Source organism: Schistocerca gregaria, chromosome X, assembly GCF_023897955.1.
Source record: "Schistocerca gregaria isolate iqSchGreg1 chromosome X, iqSchGreg1.2, whole genome shotgun sequence".
NCBI lineage: Eukaryota > Metazoa > Arthropoda > Insecta > Orthoptera > Acrididae > Schistocerca > Schistocerca gregaria.
In genome coordinates this window covers 440,398,634-440,416,059 of record NC_064931.1, presented here as the reverse complement: position 1 = coordinate 440,416,059, position 17,426 = coordinate 440,398,634, and the positions used below count along the sequence as shown (strand labels likewise).

General features: G+C 44.6%; 1 protein-coding gene across 1 annotated transcript in view; it reads left to right on the top strand.

The window, feature by feature from the left end:
• The window catches only part of LOC126298935 (regucalcin-like), a 57,656-nt gene that overhangs the window by 6,827 nt on the left and 33,403 nt on the right, over positions 1-17,426 (top strand). Inside the window, exon 2 of the mRNA XM_049990532.1 lies at positions 11,701-11,936. Within this exon, the coding sequence (XP_049846489.1) occupies positions 11,701-11,936 (236 nt within the window). The remainder of the gene's footprint in view (positions 1-11,700; positions 11,937-17,426) is intronic.

Below are 17,426 nucleotides of genomic sequence, written 5' to 3'. Positions count from 1 at the left end.
GGAGGAGGCTGTGAGGGACTGTAGGCACACAAATTTGTTACCTCGTCTGTTTTCTCGCACCGAGGGCATTACAACCGGCCTGGATATGTGGCGTGATTGTGCAGCGGACGGATCTCTACACCAGATCGAGGTCAGCTGAAAACAGCCTCAGCTGTGTTCTCGAACTGGTAACTGACGTGGTCCTCGGTTCGATCTCAGATAAAGAATTCGAAATTTTTCGACACGGACACGGGCTTCTCTAAGCGTTGCTAAGGAAAATGAAATCTCCTTGACCGAATAAGCAAACAAACTGACACACACACAAACCGATGAAATAACTTTAGATGATAATATTTGTATAGGGCCCGCGAGCCGTACAACAATTCCTTATTTAACGTGAATTTGGTGGAGATATGAATGAGTCCGATCAAACGTCTTGTTTGAGGAGAAAGACCTAAGGATGGTAGGTGTAGTGAAATACTGGAACTTCTCGATTGTTCGTGTCAGTTTCCAGCTGTTCAAATATGATAATGCGTCGCCATTTTGGGCTTGGTTCTGTTTAGTATTTTCAGTATTCTTCAGTGAGACTGGTCCATAGGATTTATTTTATATTTGTGAATGGGACGCGGGTGGCGAGGGGGGGGGGGGGGAAGAGAAGTGGGGGAGGAAGGTAAGTGGCTCCTTTTCATTAACTGGTCTTGCTTTTGCCCAGTTTCCATATCCATCTATTTGTTATATCACACTATGTTGTTTCTTGTGTGAAATGTATACAGGGTAAATCATAATTCTACCTCCATCTTCTTAAATGTTCATCAGCTGTAAGCTATGTGCTGGGCTGGAACTCATACCATCATCTCTGCGATTCGTGGTCATTGCTCTTCCTTTCACAGCCATTCAGGTGCGAAATACGACCTTGTTCTCAGCTTCAGTTATGCCAGGATATTTCAGTAGGTAAGAGCATTCCCTGCGCGACGGCAATGGACCAGGTACGAGTGATGATCTGGCACTCGAGACTTAACGTGTCAAGAAGTGTTTAAAAAGTGTACACTCTGGTGCATAGTGAAATATTTACCCTGGTTGATTAAGCTTGCTTGCCGATTGTAGTTCATTATGTCTCTTAACCTAACAATTTTTGTGACTGTACTGTACGCAAATTATCTGCACGTCAGTGCTAATGTGTATAATACGTGCTGTATAACATATCTATAAAGAAAACGTTTCCAAAGACTTGTCTGACGTATGGCTTTCTTTGTCTCCCGTCCGAGGTTATTACGTATTTGTGTAAGGCATGGGAAGCTCTATAGCTATCGTATTCTGTCCTGAGGCAAGGTGGCCCATAACTGTCGCAACTGATACACCACTGGCCATTAAAATTACTACACCAAGAAGAAAAGCAGATGATAAATGGGTATTCATTGGACAAATATATTATAGTGGAACTAACATGTGATTACATTTTCACACAATTTGGGTGCATAGATCCTAAGAAATCAGTACCCAGAACAACCACCTCTGGCCATAATAACGGCCTTGATACGCTTGGGCAATGCGCCAAACAGAGCTTGGACGGCGTGCACAGGTACAGCTGACCATGCAGCTTCAACACGATACCACAGTTCATCAACAGTAGTGACTGGCGTATTGTGACGAGCCAGTTGCTCAGCCACCACTGACCAGACGTTTTCAATTGGTGATAGATCTCGAGAATGTGCTGGCCGGGGTAGCAGCACAACATTTCCTGTATCCAGAAAGGCCCGTACAGGACCTGAAACAAGCGGTCGAGCATTATCTTGCTGAAATGCAGGATTTCGCAGGGATCGAATGAAGGGTAGAGCCACTGGTCGTAACACATCTGAAATGTAACGTCCACTGTTCAAAGTGCCGTCAAAGCGAACAAGAGGTGACCGAGACGTGTAACCAATGGCACCCCATACCATCATGCAGGGTGATACGCCAGTATGGAGATGAGAAATACACGCTTCTAATGTGCATTCACCGCGTGGTCGCCAAACACGAATGCGACCATCATGATCCTGTAAACAGAACCTGGACCATTCGAAAAAATGACGTTTTGCCACTCGTGCACCCAGATTCGTCATGAAGTACACCACTGCAGGCTCTCCTCTCTGTGATGCAGCATCAAGAGTAACCACAGCCATGGTCTCCGAGCTGATAGTCCATGCTGCTGCAAACGTCGTCAAACTGTTCGTGCAGCTGGTTGTTGCCTTGCAAACGTCCCCATCTATTCACTCAGGGATCGAGACGTGGCTGCATCATCCGTTACAAAATGGTTCAAATGGCTCTGAGCACTATGGGACTTAACATCTTAGGTCATCAGTCCCCTAGAACTTAGAAGTACTTATACCTAACTAACCTAAGGACATCACACTCATTCATGCCCGAGGCAGGATTCGAACCTGCGACCGTAGCAGTCCCGCGGTTCCGGACTGAAGCGCCTAGAACCGCACGGCAACCAGGGCCGGCGATCCTTTACCGCCATGGAGATAAGATGCCTATCAAGTCGACTGCTAGTGATACTAGGCCATTGGGACCCAGCACGGTGTTCCATATTACCCTCCTGAACCCACCGATTCCATATTCTGCTAACAGTGATTGGAGGTCGACCAACGCGAGCAGCAATGTCGCGATACGATAAACCGCAATCGCGATAGGCTACAATCCGATCTTAATCGAAGTCTGAAACGTGATGATACGCATTTCTCCTCCTTGCACGAGGCATCAGAACAACGTTTCACCAGGCAACGCCGGTCAACTGCAGTTTGTGTATGAGAAATCAGTTGGAAACTTTCCTCATGTCAGCACGTTGTAGGTGTCGTCACCGGCGCCAACCTTGTGTGAATGCTCTGAAAAGCTTATCATTTGCATATCACAGCATCTTCTTCCTGTCGATTAAATTTTGCGTCTGTAGCACGTCATCTTCGTATTGTAGCAGTTTTAATGGCCACTAGTGTACTTAATATCCTAGATACTCCGACTGGCATTGAGGTGACGTTCAAGATTTTGGGAGAGATCCTGGGATCTTACTGATCACAGGAATGCCTCAACATCACGCAGACAGTTCAGAGACGTACTTTGTGTGGGCGATCACTGTCCTATTGAAAAATGGCATAAAGATACAGTTACATGAGAGGTAACACGTGAGGTTACAGGACGCCTGTGACGTGTCTTTTTACCTGTACAGTACCCTCAATCATCACCATTTGTGACCTGAAGTCATAACCAACGGCACCCCATACCTTGACGCAGGAATAACAGCGTTGTATCTTTCCAAAACATTGAAAGAAAGAGACCTCTGCCATGGTCGCTTTGATGGTCATCGATCATGGTCATCCAAGGTAGTGAAGAACCACTATTCATCGCTGAACATAGTGCGCCGCCACACATAAGCTGTCATGTTTCCCTGTCACGGCTCCGCTCCAAGAGCAGCCGCGTGTGTTCCGGTGTTAAAGACAGCTTACTCATGGGATAGTTATTCCCTAGTGTTGCTGCTGCTAATCTCCGACCAATAGTATGGGATGACAAAATGGGTGTAAGGAGTCCATTACTTGTTTTAAGGCGGTCGTCGAAGATGTGAGGGGCTGCGATGTGCTTGGACGCATTACGACCCCCCCTCATGCGTAGTCAGTCGTGGTCGACTGAACCTTGACGAGGAATATGCCTGGCCTCATGATCACATGCAGGCCAACACTGGGCCAGTGTCACAGTCGAATGCCACACAGATATGGATATTGCACGATTCGATCAGTGACCCAAATGGAGACACACAATGAGGCGCTTTTGGAACTGTGTCAAGTGCTGATAACGCAACCTCATGTGAGTACGCGATCTCGGTGTCCTTCAGCGGTCACTCAGTCCGACACTATCCACACGCCTTATTTGCACTAGTAGGCCTGGTAACAACATAAAACGCTAACAACACTCTGCGTTCTGGAGGCCGTTTTACCTGTCACAGAGAACTGCGTTTGGTAATACCGTCGCCTTAGTTCACATATCCACATTTACCGCACGCATGCTGGAAAGACACGAGTGCCACACTAATCCCTTGCCTGTATGTCGGTGCTTGTATACCAGCAGTGGAGTCTCTCTCCGTTGATTCTACGGTGCAACAGACCCGCAGACGGAAACTTTTTGATCGCCCCTTATATGTGCATACTGAGAGATAGTAGTTTGCCACGGTCATCGGCAATCAGATGGCGCTCAGGAGGCTTGGATGCACACCTTATGTTGTGACTGTGTAGGCTGAGATTAGAGGTGAGCAACGTCTGCAATAATCATCGCAGGGTATAATCATGTAGCACCTCAGAGTGAAAGGACTTCAGCCATATGAAAGGGATCGCTGGATGGACGTATCGACGGATTGTTCCACTTTTTGGGCACAACGTATCGGTGGTGTGTCGCTGCTTTCAGAGAACTGTGGAAGATTTCCACACCCGTACACCAGGTGCTGGACTACGGTGTAGTACAGACACAAGTTAAGAGCCGTCCGGTGTGGCCGAGCGGTTCTAGGCACTTCAGTCCGTGACCGCGCGACCGCTACGGTCGCAGGTTCGAATCCTGCCTCAGGCATGGATGTATATGATGTCCTTAGGTTAGTTAGGCTTAAGTAGTTCTAAGTTCTAGGGGACTGATGACCTCAGATACCGACGATCATGCCTACTCTGGTGTCGTGGAAGAGTTGATGGAGAGTGAAATGACTCGCTGTTGTTTTCAGTGATGACAGTAGGTTCTATCTATAAGCGAGTGATGGACGTACACGTGTACGGTGTCGAACTGTTGAGCCCCCTATTCCATTAACCCACGACACACAGACCCCGTCCCAGGCTTCATGTCGGATGGCCACCAGTTACCACTAGCGGTCACATTTGCTGTTGCTCCTTACGCTGCAGTAACGAGTGCTCACTACATTGTATAAGCTATTAGCCCCATATACTGCCATGTCTTCGACATGATGATGATGTGCTTTTGCAACAGGACAGTTCACGTCCACATACAGTTGCTGCGACTCAACGTGTTCTTCGCGGAGTACAACTACCGCCATCGCCAGTAGAATCACCACATTTCCCGCCAATTGAACACTTGTGGTATATGATAAATGGGGAACTTATTTGTTCTCCAGAGCCTGTATCGAAGGATACCATTCGGCATTTTTACGATGGTTAGCATGCGAGAGTATACGCCTGTGTTACCCCAGAGGGGCGTACACTGTGTATTGATGAAACACTTATAGTTAGAGGTAACTCCTCCCCAAGCAAGAATATTTAATAACATTTCACGGCATTTATCTCGGGTGGCGTGACCTAGTTCGCTTGCTATTTCGGAGACACCGTATTTGATTTCATCGTATTCTGCTGGTTCTGTACTAAAACTTGCGTGTTATAGCAGTATGTGGACTGGTGCATCGAACATTTATCACGAACGTCACTCTTGTTGCGATTTATTGCAATTAAATGGCAGTCAACGACACATCGGCCATAAGGAGCATCTAAGAAATCCAAACATAAACAGTGTCTAGGAAAAAAATTGGTTGCGAACGGCGTGGTCTTGTGGCTAGAGTAATGTGGTTATGGTCTCAGAGAAAGTACGTCCACTTTTTCGCCTTTTTAACGGGTTTGGCTCATTCTTATTCATGTAATAGAAGTATGCTCGTTAATTACTCACAAGGGCGTCGTCCGTCAGGAACGAGTTTCTTCGATTTTGTCACTTCAGTCAGATTAAAAAACGAAGGATGAAACTTCTGCAAATGAAACGACTAGCAATGGTATTTGTATTCTAGCTTGTTACGAATACTTTGCTGTTTATTACGAATACGTCGTGATGAAACGACCAGCAAGTTGTTTGTATACTAGCTTGTTAGAAATACTTATTGAGATATGTCACGATGTACTAGGGTGTGGTCAGGCGGGAACCTAAGAGCACAATTTAAATTGCTGCCACGAAAGCGAGCAGGAATGATATTCATGTTCTTGCCTGTCACAAATATTTAGCTTTGATCTAATGGTTAACAACACTTTCGCCAATTCAGCGATCAAGATTAATATCGCACCACACAAAGAGCGCTAATGAACTTTGTGCAAAATGGAGAATGGGCATTTATGTTTTAGTGTCCGACTGTGATTTGTACTATAATTTCCATACTTCGTTTTACGTCTCGCTGAGTAGTCAGTTCAAGCATCCAACACTATTTCCCAAGATTACTATTCAATACAAATTGTGCTACAAGTTACAAAAAAGTTTTTGGTGAATTTTGCAATGCATCAATGTTCCCGAAGCAGAAACAAGCAACAGGAAAACTCACGCGTTCGAAATATGGACGAAGAGTTATTTCCTCGCCCTTTCCTCAAAAATAGCTGAAGTGTAAAAATACACTATTCCGTTATTCATTTGCAGAAAAATTGTTCCCACAATGATTCACAGGCAAACATGCAGCTTTCGTTATGTTTTCCATAGTGCCCACAGAACCCCAAAGATACAAAATTGTTATGCTTATGCGAAACGAAGCAATCCTATTGACTCTTGCTACCCTGAAATGTTATTCGTTAGCCTCGTTTCGGACCGAGCTGTCTCTAATGATGGGCGATGAAACTGTTTGGGCACCCTTTACTCCGACATGTTTGTTTGATTTGGTTTGGATTTATTATATACTCCTACAATGATCAACGACATGTCACCGCACTTGTCAATAATACGGCCTTGTCCTTGAGCGTGCTGAATTTGTTTTTCGACAGTGAATTACACATGTTCATAATAGTGCGAAGAAATTACCTTTTATCAACAGACTTATCGGTTCCTTGCATCATGTTTTCATTTCACTGTAATCGGTTCTAGCGAACATACCACAGTATTTGACTGACTGGGCCGAGTTGAGTAGTTGGTTGCTAGCGAAAACAAACGTTATGTATATTGCTATTATTTCGCGTTACATCCAACGTTCTGAAAAAGTCTGATAAATATCGGTGCTCGGTAGGAGACGACGAATTTAATAACTAACCACAGGTCAAAAATTCACTATTGTGGAGCTACAGCTATAAAAGAGCGGGTAGTCAGCGTCTTAATGTTACCTTATTACGATTTTTTATGCATTTTGTACTTACAGAAGCCGGCCGAGGTGGCCGAGCGGTTCTAAGGCGCTACATTCTGGAACCGTGTGATGACCTCAAAAGATAAGTCCCATAGTGCTCAGAGCCATTTGAACCATACTTACAGGAATTTGTTCTACATCTCTATAATACCGAGACTCTGCACTGGTATTCCTTATGATGGCAGTTAAAATTCTCGTCCCGGTGTCCCCGTTAAGGTTTTCTGTGATTTCCCTCACTCGCTTAAGCAACTGCTGATATGGTTACTACGAAAGGGCATGGCCAGTTTCCTTCCACATCCTTCCAGTGGGAGCTTTTGCTACGTCTTTCATGACTTCGTCGATGGGACATTAAAGTCTCATTTTCCTTCCTTTCTTCCTTCCTTTGCATTCGGAAGGGTGCCAGTTCAAATCCCCATCTCACCATCCAGATTTAAGTTCTTAGAACGCTTGAGGAAAAAACTGAAACGGACATTGCTGCCAGGCTGCGTACCACCACTGCGGAAAGAGGTAGTTCGCTCACTAATACGAGGTTGTTGGTCGGAGATGTCCAATACCACAAAAAATAATCAACTATTTCTGCAACTGTGTGCGTTTATTAAAAACTGTCATAGTGTCTTTCGTGTTTTTATACTTGTTCCATTAGTTGAATTCACTGCTGAAGTGATTTAATAGTAAACAGGAAGATTGGAATATTGTTTCAGCGTACTGAATTATAAGTTTTGTTATGGTACGTAGAAGTTGTTGCTAAATCCTCCAAGGTCTTGTGCATAACGGTTGGTAGGCATTAGTTTGATTAGGAAACCATACGTGGAAATTTAAAATGGTTCAGATAGGTGTTCCGCTCTCCTGCGACTGATCAGTCCAATAGCGACATTAATTTACTCTACTACACTTTGACATTAACTATTGAATATTGCAACAATTTCCAATCATATCCACCGCTGTTGACAGAGAGGAATAGAAGAATCCTATACGTTTTGTGTACAGTTATCAAACATCAGTTGGTTTCCACTGCAGCTAATTATGATGTGCTAGATCATCATAGTGCATTAAACAGATATTTCATAGCAACTCGACTTACTCTCTTAATCTCTGTTTCATCTCACGCATCCTTGCGCCTATTTGGTATCTCAACAACTGTACGCCACAAACAGCGGAAGGATTTCTTCTCTGTTCAAGGAGCAATTGTCCGCCTTAGGCCTAATACACACATCAAAAAAAGTTTTGTACCAACCCGGTTCCCAGAACTCCTGAAGATGGACGTTGACTGTCGATATTCTATCACAGACACAGTCCCTTTGACTATTCAGAGATGTCACTAAACCCGCCCAAAGATGTGAACAACCATGCATGAGCAGCGCCTATTAGACGGAGGGGGTCCGATAGCCGACCAGCTCCAGTCATTCCACCAGGAAGGAGGTACATGGCTCGTGTTGTCTGTAGTTCAACCATGCCCAAACGGTTAATACGGCGCTTCGATCCCGTCCGTACTGTTACTTTGTGCCAGGAAGGGCTCTCAACAAGTGAAGTGTCCAGGCGTCTCGGAGTGAACCAAAGTGATGTTGTTCGAACATGGAGGGCATACAGAGAGACAGAAACTGTCGATGACATGAATCGCTCAGGCCACCCAAGGTCTACTACTGCAGTCGATGACCGCTACCTACGGATTATGGATCGGAGGAACCCTGACAGCAACGCCACTATGTTGAACAATGCTTTTCGTGCAGCCACAGGATGTCGTGTTACGATTCAAACTGTGCGCAATAGGCTGCATGATGTGGAACTTCACTCCCGACGTCCATGGCGAGGTCCATCTTTGCAACCACGACACCATGCAACGCGGTACAGATGGGCCACTCGATCAGGCTGAACGTCTTAGACACACTATCCAGCGAGTTTAGCAAGGTGGAGGTCCCCTGCTGCTTTGGGATTGCTGTGTGTGGGACTGCCGTACGCCGCTGGTGGTCATGGAAGGCGCCGTAACGGCTGTACCATACGTGAATGCCATCCTCCGACCGATAGTGCAACCATATTGGCAGCATACTGGAGAGGCATTCGTCTTCATGGACGACAATTTGCACCCCCACCGTGCACATCTTGTGAATGACTTCCTTCAGGATAACGGCATCGCTCGACTAGAATGGCCAGCATGTTCTCCAGACATGATCTCTATCGTACATGCCAGGGATAGACTAAAAAGGGCTGTTTATGAAGGATGTGATCCCCCAACCACTCTGAGGGATCTACGCTGAATTACCGTTGAGGAGTGGGACAGTCTAGACCAACAGTGCTTTGCTGAACTTGTGGATATTATGCCACGTCGAATACAGGCATGCATCAATGCAAGAGGACGTGCTTCTGGGTATTAGAGGTACCTGTGTGTTCAGCAGCCTGGACCACCACCTCTGAAGGTCTCGCTGTGTGCTGGTACAACATACAATGTGTGGTTTTCATGAGCAATAAACAGGGCGGAAATGATGTTTATGTTGACCTCTATTTCAATTTTCTATACAGGTTCCGGAACTTTCGGAACAGAGGTGATGCACAACTTTTTTTGATGTGTGTGTATATTTCTGATTTCGGTACCTCCTGAGATTGTTTCTGATGCTGGAGGTCTGGAATGGGGTCCAGTCAGCTCAGCGAGACTAAATGATGAACTGCCTGAATAAAGAATGAGCGACACCAACACTATTCATCTATTGGCAGTGACTGCTGAAAAAGTTGCGACATGCTCATTACATGTCCCACGATCATGGGCTGCTCCTCGTATGGCATTAAAGGCAGCATTCCGCCATTCGTAACAGGTGTAAGGCCTAATCCGTGAGTGGTGTTTACGTTCTGAATGAAGATCTTCTGTATGGCTGAAATGTACGTATATAAACTTCTTAGATGAACAGCTCAGTAAATCAGTGCACACCATCCACTTGACAGACGTTGAAATAATGGTCTTTTGGTAAAATAACCTAAGATTTTGGAGCTTCGAAGTTCATCAAGACATTTCTCTCAACAAACCAAATACGAAGAAAGAAACTGTATTCTTAAAGGCGCTTGGAACTACTGATGGATGCCTCCCTCTTCCGTTAATTACAAGCAAACGCCATGTATCGCCAAGATTAACTGTCTTCGTCCATAATGAGTACTGTTCCATTTTTATAGAACAGAAACCACACATATGATATATGAGGATTCTAATATCGACAAATGGCGAATGTGGTATTGAGAACCAGATGGGAAACATATTAGTGTCTTGTAAGTCTGTATGTTAGTGTGCTTGCAAATTTCTTCCTGTCAAATGAGGTATGCTTATTACAGTTTAAAATGAGATCCAACGAATAGTATTTTCTTTTATATCTGTCTTGCGCATTTTTTGATTTTTTTGTACTTTCAGTAGACAAATACATTGACGTGACAAAAGTAATGGGACAACGATTGCACACATACTGATGGCGGTAGTATCACTTACACAAAGTATAAAAGGCCACTGCTTTGGCTGAGCTGTGTCATTTGTACCCAGGTGATTCACGTGAAAAAGTTTCCTACGTGATTATGGCCGCACGAAGGGAATCGACAGACTTTGAACGCGGAATGATAGTCGGATCTAGACGCATGTGACATTCAGTTTAGGAAATCGTCAGAGAATTAAGTATTCCGAGAATACCAAATTTCTAGCTTTACCTCTCAGCACGGACAACGCAGTGGCCGACGGCCTCCACTTAACGACCAACTACAGCAGTGGCGTTTACGTAGAAATGTCAGTGCTAACGTACAAACAACACTGCTCGAAATAACTACAGAAATCAATGTGGGACGTAAGACATACACATCCTTTAGTACAGTGCTGCGAAATTTGGCGTTAATGGCCTACGGCAGCAGATGACAGACGCGAGTGCCCTTGATAACATCACGAAATAGAACGCAGAGCCTTTTTAGTCTTGTGACAATGTCACATTGGTTGGACGCTACGCGACTGGAAAACCGTCGCCTGGTATGATGAGTCCCCATTTCAGTTGGCAAGAGCTGCTTTATCAAAAAGGCACCGTGTAAGGTGATGGTGGTTCCATAATAGTGTAGGCTGGAATGAACTGGGTCCTCTGGATTTTCGGCTGCTTGGAGACCATTTGCAGCCACTCGTGGACTTCACGTTCCCAAACAATGGTGAAATTTTTATGGATGACAATGTGCTATGTCACCGGACCACAGTTGTTCGTGACTAGTTTGAAAAACGTTCTCGACAGTTCGAGCGAATGATTTGGCCACCCAGATCGCCCGGCACGAATCCCATCGAACATTTATGGGACATAATCGAGAGGTCAGTTCGTGCACAAAATCCTAAACCGGCAACACTTTCGCAATTATGGACGGCTGTAGAGGCAGAATGGCTCAGTATTTCTGCAGAGAACTTCCAACGACTTGCTAAGTCCATGCCCGCCAAGTGGAGTTTCTGCACTACGCCGGACAAAAGGAGATGCTACACGAAATTAGAGATATCCCATGACTTCTGCCACCTAAGTGTGTAAATCAGTCGTAATAAATTAGAGAAATTGGTCGTTAATGACTTTGGAATTGATTACACGTGAAATGACGGGCAGACACTGTGAGAAGCGTGTGATGGCTGTTTTTAGTGGCGCGGCTCACCTCCCGCGGCCGCAGCACGTTCGCCGGTCGCAGCATCAGAGAGGCCACCATCACGGGCCCACGAAGGAGGGCGTCGCCGCCACGACGGTCACCAGCCCCACCACACACGGCGAGGGTCCGCACTGGAACGTCGAAAATAAGCAGCTCTACTTCGTCGATATCGTCGGGAAATACGTCCACCGCTACGATCCAGAATCCGGCAAGGACTACAAAGTCGAGCTTCGTGAGTACCCTTCTCGTGATAAGTTAGCTAATTTTATATAAATTTAATGACATTTACATCAACAGATACACTCTATAAGACACCGCACAGCGAAAGGTGAACGCTACTTTGTACCAGGATGCTATTTGTGTTTGGAGAGAAGAGAGACTGTCCACACACTATGTGGTCAAAAGTATCCTGGCATCTATTACCGGGGATTAACGATTTTAAAAAATCGGTTTTTACGAAATATGCCTATTTAGTGGCGCACATCTTACCGAATAGTTGGATGTATAGAACATACATAATTGAGAGATTATAAGGCACGTTATTTGGTCTTAAGTGTATCAAGATGCAGCGCCACACCCCTTTGCATAGCATTCTTCTGTCATACGTAAGTGTATTTCGCTCTGTAGAATTCGAATATTTATATTTGCACCAGAGACTGTCATACGTGAAATAAAGGACTATTGAAATCGATACTTTCTCTGCTGCTATCGACGTGCGTTGTTTAAATCGCCGATTCTGTTTGTTCTCTGTTTGGAAAGGCTTGCAGTTTGGTGTTGTGAATTTAGAAACGATTTTCATTTGGCTGTGTTGTTTTGTGTTAGTTTGTGCAATATTATCGCACAATATGCGTAGAATTCGGTGCTTCAACCGTAAAAAACGTCACCAGGGCAACAGACACACAGTAAAGGATACTACGACAAATGTTACACCAGCGGCTCAAGACTGCAGCCTCTCAGAGCCGGTAAACAAACCACCGCCGAGTTCTTCAAGAAGGAGGCTTGTTTTAGGTGCTAATGAAAATGGAGGCTGTGAATCTGAAGCTTCATCTAATATTATTGTTGATGTTAACGTACTGTCTCAGTTAATATTGGAAATGTTATGGTACCCAAAACCCAGATGAAAGTTTTAAACAATGTGTGTGGGAAAGACTGCCAGAAACCATTTTTGTGGGACGAAATGCATTTGCTATTGGTGTAGCATTTTCGAGAAAATGGGAACTAAGCCCAGAGTGAACTGCACCAAAGCGTTGTATGCGATAGACAGAGAGCGTGTAGCGCAAGCAGATAAATCATTTTTGGAGGTGATAAAATCAAGAAGAGCGCATCATATGACCGTAAAAAGTAAGAAAACTGATTTAGAAAATGAAAAAGAACTTGCTTATGGTGCTGGACAGTTCTAAATTAATGCCAACAGCAGAAACTTTAATGGCCATTTTCCGCAAAACACAAATTTCTGTACTTAGGTGTATGTATCATCCAAAATAAATATCCTATTGCATGTATATATTAAAGCGTGGACCTAGAAACGACGGAGAGGCTTCGTCCCACCGTAACCCTCAGTGATTCACAGCCCCGCAACAGGCCACATCAGTCCACCCGCCCCACCGCCCCCACCGGACCCAGGGATATTGTGCGGTTCGGCCCCCAGTGGACCCCTCGGGGAACGTCTCATACCAGACTAGTGTAGCCCAAAATATTTGTGCAGTAAAATAATTATAGTGTACGCGTACGTGGAAACGGTGTTTGCACAGCAATCGCCGACACAGTGTAGCTGAGGTGGAATGAGGGGAACCAGCCCGCATTCACCGAGGTAGATGGGAAACCGCCTTAAAAGCCATCCACAGGCTGGCCGGCACACCGGACCTCGACACTAACCCGCCGGGCGGATTCGTACCGGGGACCGGCACGCCTTCGCTCTCCGGAAGCAGCGCATTAGACCGAGCGGCTAGCAGGGCGGGTTGATATCCTCTTACTTTCAAACTTGGTATGCTTATTAAACACAAACTCCTTAATGTAAAACTCTAGAATTTTCCAAATCTAATAAAAACTGTGGTAAAAATTGAGATAATTGATTATAAAATTTGAGTTTTTTTGTAAACATGAAGTTTAAAATGTAACATCTTAGGCATTTTTTCATAACTTAATTAATTCTAGAGTTTCACACACGTGTAAGTATGGTTTGTATGATGTGCAAAATTAATCGAAAAATATCTCTTACTATTGAAGAAAAGTGTACCTATAGCAACATATGCAGCCAATAGTTAGTGAAAAAATGATGAAATTTCGCATGTAAAAAAAAATATTTTGCTATTTTTTTGAACTTCCGTTGCTATGAATGTGAATCCTAAATTCTTACAGGTCATTCTGACAACGTTTTATGAATTTATTTGTAAACGTGTAGCCAGTGGAAACTAAAATGTCATTTGGTGCCTCCCCTGCTCCAAGTCGGCCCGTTTAACGCCCTACTCCTCTCAATATGGGATGTGTACAGTCTATGACGGATTGAACTTCGCTGAAGACACTTCCAGTGATATGTCTTTGTGTTTGTGGAGGAATAGAAGTCCATTCCTCCTCAAGCGCTGAAACCAGAGAACATAGTGATGGTGGATGTTGGGGAATGGATAGAATTTCATACTCCAACTCAACCCAAAGGTGTCCCGTAGGATTCAAGGTGGGACTCTGTGTAGGCCAGTCCATTTCATGAATGTTATTGTTGACGACCATTGGGCAGGTTGCGTTATCATGCCGATATAATGATTGTTTCCGAATTATTCTTCTACTGTACGCAGTACAAAATACTGTAAAATGTGTCCATATCCTTCCGCATTGAGAGTATTCTGAGGTGCGGTACGGGAAAAGAAGAGCAGAACCACTGTCTGCAATAACTTTCAGTGTACAGATATCGCGTGCTAGCAGCAAAAAAATGGTTCAAATGGCTCTGATCACTATGGGACTTAACAGCTGTGTTCATCAGTCCCCTAGAACGTAGAACTACTTAAACCTAACTAACCTAAGGACATCACACACATCCATGTCCGAGGCAGGATTCGAACCTGCGATCGTAGCAGTCGCGCGGTTCCGGACTGCGCGCCTAGAACCGCGAGACTACCGCGGCCGACTGCTAGCAGCAGCTGATATAAAGTTACAGGCGTTTTGTGGGTAGGGGCATGCGTGAGCAGTTATCAGGTAGATACGAATCGCTATCAAAATACACTCAACTGCTACCATCCAGTTCATTTACGCTGTAGTAACAACACAACCCTTAATACGTAAAACAGACTCATTCTGCTTAACTAAAAATTCAGATCATGGAGGCAATCCTTTAGTCACATTCCACGTCTCCGGATCTGAAGCCCTCCAGCATCCTTGGCTTCCAAAACCGCGTACGCTTTCCATACAGAAAATTTCCACATCGGTTTTTAGCTTAACTGGTACTTGGGACGTAAGGCACCATACGCCTGATGTGGTTCTCCTGTGGCGTCTAGCAGAAGTAACCTATTTCTAATATGTGTTTCTTCGCGCTTGGTTATTTCATCGCTGCAACTGAAAGCTACGCATAACGTAGCCTTCTGTCAGTCCGTTATCGTTCGGTCAATTGTCAGGTTTTTGATTTGAGGGGGAGTTTAGTCCCGGTTACACCATGCTCTGAGCCAGTCCGTTTGGAACCCACGTTACTCATACTACAGTGCACTTGTTGGCAAGATTCCTCAACCTGCGTTTGACGTATTGACCACTGAGTACACTTGCACATTACTTTTGCTAAACGTTAGTACTGCCGATGTACGCCAATTTCCTTCATTCAAGAACAGGGCAACGCACATCAAACTTTAGAGATTCATTATATGCCGTCTGCCTAAGGACTTCATTGTGATCCAAAAGGATCTTCAATACTAGGGACTCCCACAAAACATATGGTTCAGTACCTCAAAAGACTGTACCCGCGCGCATTACAGACTCCTGACCGAAGGCAAAAATTGTGAGGGACTTAAATTTCGAGCCGGAAACTCGTTTTGCTTTATAGTTTATAATTCTCACTAGTGACCTTCACCTGGACAGTAAAATTTCCTCTCCTAATTTAAGAATCCCATTACAATCTCTCTCTCGCTCAGTTCAGCAGACGAAATGTGTTTCTAAACATTTTACCTCGCAGCTGGACTTGTACGTACTAACAATAATTGCACGTTCTTCTGGAACCTGCGGTTATGGAGTCTTTCTGACTAACGGTAATACAACAAAAGACTCGATATAAATGGTATAATGGCTTGTTTACAGCATTTAGTCTCTTCTGCTTAACAGTTCAAAATGGTTCAAATGGCTCTGAGCACTATGGGACTTAACTTCTGAGGTCATCAGTCCCCTAGAACTTAGAACTACTTAAACGTAACTAACCGAAGGACATCACACACATCCATGCCCGAGGCAGGATTCGAACATGCGACCGTAGCGGTCGCGCGGATTCAGACTGTAGCGCCACACCGGCCGGTGCTTTACAGTCCTCATTTCATACAAGAGCTGGTGCCTTATGCAACTAACAATCATTTTGGCATGATTTTAATTTTATCGCGCTCCCGTTTAGCCGTAACAAATTATAAGTAGGCCTATGGACTTCCGATCATTGTAGGACTAATGACAGTAAGACTCCGTATTAGCAGATTACAGTAGAAGATGCAATTATCGTTTGTACGTACACACCTAGTTACGAGTTAACAAGTGTAGAAACGTAGTTTCTCTGCTGAGATGAGCAAGCAAGCGATCTCAGGCCTACCTTCGTGTCGTACGCGCCGCGGTCTGTCTTTCTCGTACGTGTCGGAGAAGTGACACATGACGTGTATTGAAATTTTTTGCCCGCAAAGAGCGAACAACGTTGCGCTACCTCATTGCACAGGCACTAGCAATTTCTCGAAAGCGAACAGGTGCATTATGAGCAGCAGCTCGAGTTTAAAACAGATAAATTCTAAGCTGTAAATATTCCGAAACTAGTAAACGGATTGTAAAGAGTGAAACGCCGTTGAATTCTACGATACTAGTATCAGAAATCATTAGAGTACAGATATTTCTGTAATTACAATAGCTATGAACAGACTCTATACCTTGTTTGATTAGGACTTCCTCAGAATTCATGTGGCTGGAAAAAAACTAAGATATCATAAACTGTACCGGGAATATTTGAGATGAACTGCTTAGCTGAGTCCCTCTCTGTAACACTTATGGACTCGACGAAATCGCAGTTTTCACAAAGAGATCACGGCCACTTCATTAGCGTTTAGCCAACAACTTAGTACTATGGAAAATGAGATCGTCCTCCATACAATAATTCTTCCATTGAGTGTCACGTGGTGATGCCTCAATCATTATCGAGTTCATCTCTCAAGAAACCCAGCTAAACATCGTGATCACAAATTTGGTTCCAGCTGTTGTCATGCCGCAGATAAATGGTCTGGTAGGCTTAAGTTCTATCACGGGTAATATTTGCATATATCTTTAAAAAAACATAGTGTAGGGAGTGCATCTACACTCGACTTGGCCGGCCGCTGTGACCGAGCGGTTCTTGGCGCTTCAGTCCGGAACCGCGCTGCTACCACGGTCGAAGGTTCGAACCCTGCTTCGGGCATGGATGTGTGTGATGTCCTTAGATTAGTTAGGATTAAGTAGGTCTAAGTCTAGGGGACTGATGACCTCAGATGTTATGTCCCATAGTGCTTCGAGCCATTTGAACTACTCG